Source organism: Arachis hypogaea, chromosome 7 (assembly GCF_003086295.3).
Source record: "Arachis hypogaea cultivar Tifrunner chromosome 7, arahy.Tifrunner.gnm2.J5K5, whole genome shotgun sequence".
In the NCBI taxonomy this organism is placed as follows: Eukaryota; Viridiplantae; Streptophyta; class Magnoliopsida; order Fabales; family Fabaceae; genus Arachis; species Arachis hypogaea.
This window is the reverse complement of record NC_092042.1, coordinates 18,668,635-18,679,508: the sequence shown is the minus strand read 5'-3', so window position 1 is coordinate 18,679,508 and position 10,874 is coordinate 18,668,635. Positions and strand designations below refer to the sequence as shown.

Sequence of the window (10,874 nt, the reverse complement as noted above, 5' to 3'; positions counted from 1 at the left end):
CCAGTAAATTTGTTATTGAGATTTAGCCCCTATCCAAATAGAAGATATTGGAATGGTACCAAACATATATTAAGATATCTTTAAGGATTTATTGATAAGGGCTTATTTTATTGTATGAATCAATATTTCATACAGGTTTTCTTTTCTTCCTAATCTACATAAAGGCAAGTTACAAACATGTTATTTATTTACAAATGGATGAACAAATATAATATTGGTACTCAACAAAGCAAACCATAGCTGTAGCCTCCTCAAATCATGCAGAAATATTGGCAATTTATGAAGTGACTTGAGAATATATTTAGCTTAGGTCAATCACCTAACATATTCAAGATATGTGTGGCTTACCCATAAATAAATACCAGCAATATAACTCTACTTGCATACATCAACTAAAAAATTATAGATCAAAAAAAGTAGAACAAAGCATATTTTATTAAAATTTTTTTACTCTCATGATTTTCAACAAAGTAATGATACAGACGTTTAAAAATTTGTTATAATAATAATTTAGCAGATTTGTTCACTAAAACACTACTTATTTCAACATTTGAAAAGCTAGTATCTAAGAGTGAGATGCATCAACGAAAAAATATCAAATGATGTAATTATTAAAGGGAATAATAAAGAATTAAAGATTGTACTTTTTCCTTAACTATGATTTTTATTTCGCTCTAGATTTTTTCTGGTAAATTTTTAACAATGCAACTAACTAACGTATTATTACAAGATAGTATATTCTTTTTCTTCACTAATTTTTTTTTTAGAATTTTTAATTAATAAAATTTTAATGAGATACTAGTCTATCACTATCACTAAAAACATCCAAAAAAATGTTATAAATATATTTGTTATAGGTGTCTTAAGAGTATAACCATATTTTAAACACTACTTTCTATTTTTTTTTTCTTTTCTCTTTTCTTAAATTCTAATTCTTATTTTCATAATAATAATAATAAAGCTACCGGAAGCTTGAAGGACTAGCAAGCCAAATATTTTATATGGAATGTAATAAATTATCACTTTATATTTTATCATATTTAGTTAGAATAAAATTATTACATTTAAGGTTTAGGATTTATGGTATTATATTATGTTAAAATAATATTTGATGTTTATTTGTATCAACGGTAAATTTACGATTTCACTTGAGGTTCAATTTTTTTACATAATTATCCATTATATCAATAGAGTTAGTTTATTCTATTGTTTTGAGAATTAGATTAAGAATCAAAAACCAATTTATTTAACCAAAAATCGATTACCGAATCAATTTGATTCAGAATAAAGATCGGTTAGTAATGAACTGCTCAGAAATTTGGAAAAATCCATCAAATTCTAAGATTAATCCGTTGAGTCAGTTTAGTCTTTTAGTGGTTAATTAATTTAAAATAATAAAATATAAAAAAATATTTCTAAAAAATTATATATTTTATATATAAATATATAATTTTATTATATTTAATTCAATTATAATTAGTTTTTTTATTAAAATTTTAAATTTTTAAACTTCGAACTCTATCGATTTAATTGCTAATTCGGTTTTTAAAATCATGTTTTATGCAAGTTATAGATTGAGAGGCGCACCCTCTTCTTCAAAGAGTATAAGCAGTGGCGGAACTTAGTTTAGACAAGGGATGGCCATGGCCCTCCCAAATTTTTATTAAAAAATTAGTAATATTTTTTTAAAAAATAAAAAATATTTCAGTTGGCTCAAATATTTTATTATGACTTAAAATTACAAAGTTCAATCTTCATCTCTTGCTTTTATTACACAATAATTTTTAGTTTTAAACATTCAAAACATATCGAATTTGGACTGAACTGAGTGTATTCGTATTTCGCAGCTCTCTATTCAATAAGCAACACTCCCTCTATCTTTGAGTTCAAATATAAAAAAATTAGGTATTTTTTATTTATATAATTTAATATTATTTTATATTTTACTGTTTATTTAATTTAATTTTTTTATATGATAAAAAATATTAGAATATTTAATAAGTATTGATATTATTGTATTTATATAAATTGATAAAAAAATTCAATAAATATTATAAATTTTATTTGTCCTTATAATTTCTTTTTTACATATTTTACCGGATATATATTCAAATTTTTATATAAAATAATCATAAAAAATCAAAGAGTTGATGATGCATTTTTTTTAAGAGGAAGGCTAATATTAGAAGAAAAACATATAACTTTTACAATATCAACACCTATAGATAGTTCTTCTACTTTAATGAATCACGAAGAAAATAAGATACAACCTTCAAAAGTTTAAAGAGTTGCATCTGATGAGTTTGACCTTAATTCTTTGGAACGATACCCTGAAAAATGGCTTCAAATTTGGCAATATCACCCAAATAAAAGAGATGAGGTTAGACGAGTTTATCTTAAATGGATCCATTAAAAAAAATATCTTAGCAATTATCTTCTATCTGGCCCCTTCAAAATTTTGTTTCAAGCTCCGCCACTGAGTACAAGAAGACTATGTCACCAATGATTGATCAAACTAGAGTAGTAATTGGTGGTAATAGATTTGAGCATTGAATGAAACAAAATTGTTCCTCCATTAATTAGTTATTGGTAGAACATCCATGAGTAATCATATGATGAGTTCCTACGAACGAAAAAGTAATACTATGCTGCTTCTTATTCTTTGCTTCAAGTGCCGATGAAAACGGAAAATTGTTGAGGGCAGGGGATATTCACTTAAATGAATTAATGATGATGATACCCTTCTGGTTCTTGGAATAATATTCAACCTTAGGGGTGCACATGGGTCGGGTGAAGTCGGGTTTGACGTGACTCAGACCCAACCCGAAATATACACCGGGTCTATTTATTAGACCCGAACTCGGTCTTAGACCCAATGAAACCAATACACTTTCGGGCCACAATTATACCGGGTGAAAACCGGGTGAAAATCGGGCCGTTAACATTACATTACGTTGATACCTTCTTGTAAACTAGCATGTAAAAATATCCAAATTTCCAAGGCTCCAATCATTAGTTATTAGTTAACATGGTAAAATTCACTTGGAAAAATATAACAAGAACCAACCATTCTTCAAAATTAAAGTATAACCACAATCAATATTAAAGCATAACCACAATCAATACTAATATTGTCTAATAATACCAAATATTTAAATCAATACAAATAACACAATCTTATGTATTAGTCTAAAATCTTATGCATTCTAAACGTAAAACATTAACTTATAATCTTATAATGACTAATAACACAAAATATTAAGGTTTACAATACTTAAATTCCACGTAAGAATAGTCATGATCCATCATTAATAACACAAAATATTAATTGTGTATGATGACCGGGCCACCGGGCCGACTTCGGGTGACCCGAGCTATGGCCCGGACCCGACCCGAAATAATGACCGGGTCTATTTTTGAGACCCGTACCCGACCCTAAACCCGATAAAATCACTCCAAATTAGTTCCTAAAGTGTTCGGAACCGGACCGGGCCTTCGAACCGGGCCGAGTCTGTGCACCCCTATCCAACCTTTAATGTCAATTTGATCAATGAAGTATAATAAAAAAAAAATAGAAAAATTGCTTACCTTTACTCTATTATTAGGTCTTATAATTTTAGATCATTTTTAATTGGATTTTATTATTTTTTCTTAAAATCAAATTTGTATAGTTTACAAATATTTTCAATCAAATCCCTATTTTCATTGTTTGATGGAGATCAACGAAATTTTCTTCCAAAAATAAGAGAGATTAAATCCCAAAACATGCACAACTGTCATTAATATATTGATCTTCTTGACATTTTTTTTGTAATTATTTTTTTTATAATTCGATTCTCGAAAATATTTAATAACAAAAAATTAATTAAAATTAGTTAAAATTTATCTTATTTAATATTTATTAATTGTTGTAACAATTAATAAATATTAAATAAGACAAGTTTTGATTTTTTTTTTCTCTAACATTACCGCATGATCAAATATCTTCAAATATCCGTGGCCTAGATCTGAAACCAAATTGATCAGGACAATAATTAACTCACAATAATCTTTATTTCCTTTCTATATAAATTCTCATCACTCTCAATATTACGCTGGAGATATGGGAAGATCGACGGCAGCAATGGCATTTGCTCTGCATATAGAGAACAAAAGCCACCACAACCTATATATGAACAAGTATTTCTCAAATTCTCTTTCTTTTTCATATCAGTATCATATGTGCTGTATTTTTTCTCAAGTTCTGTTTTGTATAATAATTTACGATAGTACTCAATTATTTGTTTTCTTACTTTTATGAAGATTGTTACAAAGCTTTATATATTGACTATTTGACTGGGGTATATAGTAGCGTTTAATTTGAAGTCTCCTTATTAACTTGTATTATTGTATATCTGGAAACCAAAAATGCATTGGAAAGTGGAAACTTTAGGTGCACTTGATTTTGTATTTTTATTTTTTATTTTTATTTGTAGTATTATATAAAAAATAAAAATAAATATATAATTTTATTATTCTATTATTATCTTTTTTTCACAAAATTTTAAAATAAAAATAAAATAAAAACACAAAATAAATACAAGATGCAATATTTTTGTAACATTAAAATTGTTTTGGTAAAAGATAAAGTTAAGTGAAAAATAAAAATTATAGTTAATTTTTTAGAAACATTACCTTGTTTTTTTGGTGGGATGTTATAACTTATAACATTACTCTTTTGTTCCACAACTTATAACATTACTCTTTACTATAGCAATACCTATGGAGGCTTGATTAGCCCAATAGCCAACAAAAACCCAACCTTTTCGGGTTAGGGCTATAAAGCCCACGGTCTGGTTCACCATAATTTTGAAAAACAGTTTTATATCTGATCCAGAAAAGAAGATAAGATTTTCATTCAGAAACCATGTTCAGGGTTTATGAAGGGAGAGTCACGTTTTGTAATAATGTTAGCTGTTGGGCTGGGTCGGCTATTGTTTTTGGGTGTGGGTCGGACTTTCCGGCCCATACCATGACCAAAAAAGAAACCATGTTGAATGATAAGAGGTTATTAACACCAAAAAATAAAAAAATGATGAGTTTTCCCTGTTCTCCTTTTACCCTTCCCCTTCCTAGTTGTTGTCCTGTCCTGGTTCTTTTTTGTTTTTGGTCCTGTTCCGCCCTTTGGTCATCGATGTTCCATCCTGGTTCTGAGTAGCAAACCAAGACCAAAAATTAGAGGCGCTTGATTAATTAATTTACCCATGGAAGAAAAAAAGATTAATTAATTTACCACTTTAACTAAAGTGTCAGCTGCCAAAAAATAATAAATAAATGCATAAACCAAACACTGTCCATGTGTTATATCAATCATGTCCTGTCCATGGTCAACTAACTGATGTAAGTACTTTAAATGTTCATGACAAAAAAAAGCACTTTAAACGTTTTAATTACTTTACAGTTTTCTATAATTTGTTTTTTCAGTTAGTTGTTTTTGTAGTCCAAAAGTTTGTACTTAAGTGTTGTTTAATTATTCTATTATCTAATCTTTCTATTAGATTCTTACTGTTTCAAAAATTTATAATTGATTTCATATGCTTGATGAAAATTTTGTAATTACATTTTTATTAGTTATTATTTTTGAGAAAAAACAATAATTTTAGTATATTTTATAATTTATCCTACATCAAATTAAAACTTGTATTTCTTAACAAAAGTAGTTAAAAAGAGTCTAATTAAAATTTTTAATCTAATTATCTAATATAAAGGCCAGTTTTACATTGTACATATACCATCAACTTTTCAAATAGCTGATGTCTTCACCAAACTCTTGTCTAGTAATAATTTTGAACAACTCAAAAGCAAATTCAGGGTGATTCAAAATTCCTCTCTGAGTTTGAAGAAGAATGTTATTGTAGAATATCAAAAGGATGAAACTGATTCCATAGCTAAACCAATCCTGTTAGTTAGTTACTAGAGTCTTTAACAGATTCTTGATATATGCATTAAGTGTTAATGCTGTGTATAATATATAAATGTAAAAATTACTCTTTGTAAAAATAACAAAAAAAAGTATAAAAACACTATTAAAGATATATAATTTTACTCTTATCTCTCTATCTTTTCTCTTTCTCCGGTTCTTAATTCTATGAAAGTTTAAGACCATAAGAAGTAAAAGACTAATTATAAAGCTTTTCTATTGTATGAAAATTTAAGTATTTTCAATTAATTATTTATTTATAAATGTATTTTTCTAGACCCTTAGATTCTGGTTAAAAATTTTGTGATTAAATTTTTACTATATTCAATTTTTTTTAAGAAAAAATTATTCAATATAAAAATACTTGATCAAGAAAACTGAAACTAAATAAATTTAGTTGAAAAACATTTTTAGTTTTTTACTATGGAGAAATTTGGTTAGAAATTTTGTGATATTAATTAAAATTTGATTATAAATTCTTAAATTGTATATAAACACACTTAATTAATAATTAAGTGAAACTATATACATATCTAAAATAATTTACCCTCCATTATTGTAACATACATGAAAAAGTATCACTAAAATTGTTGGCAATTTGATATCAAAATCAATAAACTATGTAAGAAGGCTTATTGAAAACATTACTGCTGAAATCAGATATGAAAAACAACCAACTAAAATGTGAAATGATGCACAAAACAAGTATATATCTTCCTTTTTTTTTTCTTTTCATATTTGCACTACTTTTTTAAATATAATAAGAATATTGGTGTTTTAGTAATTTTAGTCGTTAATATCAATTATATAATATTTTTATTATTAAAACATAAATATTTTTGCATTTTTTATCGAAAATATATGTAATGTGGTGGATAAGTACAAATGAAATCACTAAAGCATTGAATCAAGTATTTTGTAATAAGAAGCTAAGCAAGGGAAGGGTTCAAAATTTCAAAGGGGGTCCAAGCTATTGTATGGTTCAGAAACAAGAAAAATATCTGACTGGCCCACAACAATCCTCTTAGATTACGTATAACTGACGACATAAGTTACCTCAAAATCGAACCTAATAGGAAAAGTATATGGAACCAACTAATAATCAGTCAAGAATGGAACAACATAATTAATTATAATTAGTTTTATTAATTTATAATTTAATTTGTTTGTTAAATTATTGTTGACCTAGGAGAGAATTACGGAACAGATGCTTTGATCATTCATTAGTTGATTCCATATAATTAATTATGTTTTATTAATGCGTAACACATGAAACATAGAAATCATATCCAAAACCATCCAATTTACAAGAAAAAGAAACATCTGTATGCCTATTAGTAGCAACATCCAGTTACCAATTGACTGTTTCTTGGCTTATATAGAGTTGGTTCCCTAGCATTGTTGAACCTAATATTATGTGAAGTGTGAAACAGAGTGTATATAATATACAAGAGAACAGAGAATGACATGAGAAATGACATCAATGAATTTGTTCTCTTTACACTTCATCATCAAGCCACGGTATGTATATTCCTGCAGCATGTTATAACACTTAATAGTTCATAGAACAACTTCATTTTCTGTCTATCTCCACAATTAATTAATAAGGCAGACATGTCTTTTTAGCAAAATCCAAAATTGTAACACTGTATTGTATATTACATATGTTATATGCATGTCTTCTCTTTTCACACAACACAATTTTTCAAAGCATAGGTGGTTGATATAAAACCACATTTTAATAAGTACAGCCACATAGGTAGTGGATTTATTTATTTTTTTATTTAGCATTTGAATTTATTATTAAAATTTGACTAGTTTTGACTCAAAAAACTATAACTATATTTTTTTTAACATCATTTTTTTTATATGCAAGTATCAAATTTGAGATTATGAATAAGAAGACAAGCGTATTTATCACTCAATCAATCTAATATTATTACATTATTTATGTGATGAAACTAATTTTTTTTTAAAACAATATAAGTTTAATAGTTTTTTTATTTGCATAATTTTTTTTTACGTAGATCTTCTTTCCCTTTTTTAATTTGTCTTGTATTAATTTTTTTTGTTAATAAGAATCAAAATCTAAACTTTCAAATTATAATAATTTTAATGTCATATCATAAAAAGATACACATGAATTATTATATTTTTAACAGTTTTATTTAAATAAGAAATCTTGTACATTAATATATTTTCACACCTGAAGTTTCTAATTTTGTCATTCCTTTTTCTTTATTGGTAGGATATAAAGCCTCACAACTGAAGGTTTTCAAAATATTGTGAAAAGCTTCTTCTCTTAGCAAGAATGGCTTCTTCAAGTGCCTTTCAATGGTTGAGTCTTGTGGGAATCATTTGGCTCCAAGCCATAAATGGAACAAATACAAATTTCCCAGCTTACTCCTCACAACTAAAGCAACTCCTCTCAATATCCCAAGTTCAACTCAACAACCTTGCTTTCGCCTCCGATGCCGGAAAGCTCTTCGGCTTTTTCTCCGGCATGGCGGCGATTTACCTACCCCTTTGGCTTGTCCTAATGATTGGAACAACACTTGGTTTGGTTGGCTATGGTGTCCAATATCTCTTCATAACAAACCAAGTCTCTTCTTTGTCCTATTGGCATGTGTTCTTGCTAACAGTTATAGCCGGAAACAGCATTTGCTGGATCAACACTGTTTGCTATGTTGTCACAATTAGGAACTTCTCTTCTGATCAACAAGTTGCTGTTGGAATCACAACAAGTTACCAAGGATTAAGTGCTAAGATTTATAACACCATTCTTGATGCTATTTCCATGCACAACAAAAATAAAGCTACAATCTTTCTCCTTCTAAACTCTACTATACCATTGATTGTTGGATTAGTAGCTTCTTTTATACTTGGAGAAATTGATGCCACCACAAGGAATAGAAAAATGGGTGTTGGGTTTGTTGTTATGTTTTTCATTACAATTGCAACTGGGGTTTATTCTGTGATCACAAGCTTGGAATTTGTATCTAGCAAGATATCTCAAAAGGGTAACCTTTTTGGTATTATAGTGTCCCTTTTGATCCCTCTATTAGTCCCATTTTCAATGAAGATCAATGAACTCGTTGGATCATGGCAAACAAATAGAGAGAATTCATTAAGGGTATGTGTGGAAGAGAGCAATAATAATAATGAGGTGAAAGAGAGTGAAGATATCACAGAAGATGTTCATGATGATAATGAAGAAGTAATTATTAGTAGAAGTAGAGAAGAGATTGGAGTGATGTTGATGATTAGAAGAATAGATTTTTGGCTATATTTCTTTGTGTATTTCTTTGGTGCAACACTTGGTTTGGTGTTTCTTAATAATTTGGGACAAATTGCTGAGTCAAGGGGTTGCTCTGCCACTTCTTCTTTGGTGTCTTTGTCTTCATCTTTTGGATTCTTTGGAAGGCTCATGCCATCTCTTATGGACTACTTTTACAGGTAAAATTACACATTCTCTTCACTATCTAACAACATTTGTAGTTATTACATATTCATCATATAATTCATGGCTATTAGCCTATTACTATGTTAGTTGATCAACAACTCTACCTTAGTGAAGAATAAGAGAATAAATTTTGTTTCTACTCCAATGGCATGCAACTACTTGAAAAAAGCTATAAATTTACTTTAATTAATATTTTATTATTGAAAAAATGTCCAACCTACTTTTGGTGTTTACACTAATTGTTTATCACATAACTTTAAATTCTTTTTTTTTTCCCACTTGCCTTTTTCATTTTCCTTTTTCTCTTTTTTCTTTCCTCCGTTTAATATATGGTGTCCGACACTAACAATGGGTTCAAATAACAAGATTGCATATTATTTTTCATACTATTTTCAAAATCTTTTTACGTAGATACATAAAAGCTCTAAAATCACCAACCAAATAAAAATATTTTATTTTTATCATAAAATATTGAGACTAATATTCCTATTTTTGAGTTAAAAAAGTCTTGTTTTTATGTTAATTGTTTATGTAAAAATATTATTTGCACATTAAAAATCAACTACTAAATTATTTATGATCTACATATTTAACATAATTTATTTTTAATATATATTTTTATTTTAATATATATTCTATTTTGATGATTAATTTTGATATACACTTGGCTAACACTGCTAAAAGAATATCATTTGTGCTCTTATGATTTTGTAGGGGCAAGTATGTAATATCAAGACCAGGATCAATGGTAGCAATGATGGCACCAATAGCAGGTGCATTCTTCTTGCTCCTAAACAAAACACACCTAGCCCTATACATAAGCACTGCCATAATTGGAGTGTGCACTGGAGCAATCACTTCAACTTCGGTCTCAACCACAAGTGAGTTATTTGGGACAAACAATTTCTCAGTGAACCATAACGTTGTGGTGGCAAATATTCCAATGGGTTCATTTCTCTTTGGTTACTCTGCTGCACTTGTTTACCATAATGAAGGAAATCGCCAACAACGTTATTATTCTGGGAAGTGTATTGGAATGGAATGTTATAGAGACACTTTTATCGTATGGGGTTGTCTTTGTTGGTTTGGGACTTTGTTGGCTTTGATTTTACATGTTAGAACTCGCAAGTTTTACTCATCACAAAAATGATGTCATTTTTACATAATATATTTTTCCCACTTTTTAACTATACTAATAGTTATTCACTCATTAATCAATCCTATAACACTTTTAAAGTTAAGCCAAAATAAATACATAAAAAACAGAGTAATATGAAAGTGAATATACCTGTTTTTCTTTATTCAAAAGCATACAATTAAGATTTAATTTCTTTCACCATGAATAGGTGTGGAAATTCTTCTGATCAATTAAGTATACGGTTTAAAATTTAGATTATATATGGAGGATATAAATTCTAGTGTAACTTGTTGATGATCATAAAAAGGTTTAAT

The 10,874-nt window shown here is 28.0% G+C and overlaps 1 protein-coding gene across 1 annotated transcript; it reads left to right on the top strand.

The window, feature by feature from the left end:
* The first annotated feature begins 8,181 nt into the window (after positions 1–8,181).
* On the top strand, positions 8,182–10,612 carry LOC112702713 (protein NUCLEAR FUSION DEFECTIVE 4). Its single transcript, XM_025753865.3, has 2 exons — positions 8,182–9,415; positions 10,137–10,612. The coding sequence occupies exons 1-2, from the start codon at positions 8,271–8,273 to the stop codon at positions 10,570–10,572; spliced, it is 1,581 nt and encodes a 526-aa protein (XP_025609650.1). The 5' UTR covers positions 8,182–8,270; the 3' UTR covers positions 10,573–10,612.
* Positions 10,613–10,874: the final 262 nt, after the last annotated feature.

Coding starts and splice junctions, on each gene's coding strand:
- LOC112702713 (XM_025753865.3), top strand. CDS start 8,271: ATGGCTTCTTCAAGTGCCTTTCAATGGTTGAGTCTTGTGGGAATCATT. Junction 9,416..10,136: donor CTTATGGACTACTTTTACAG/GTAAAATTACAC, acceptor ATGATTTTGTAG/GGGCAAGTATGTAATATCAA.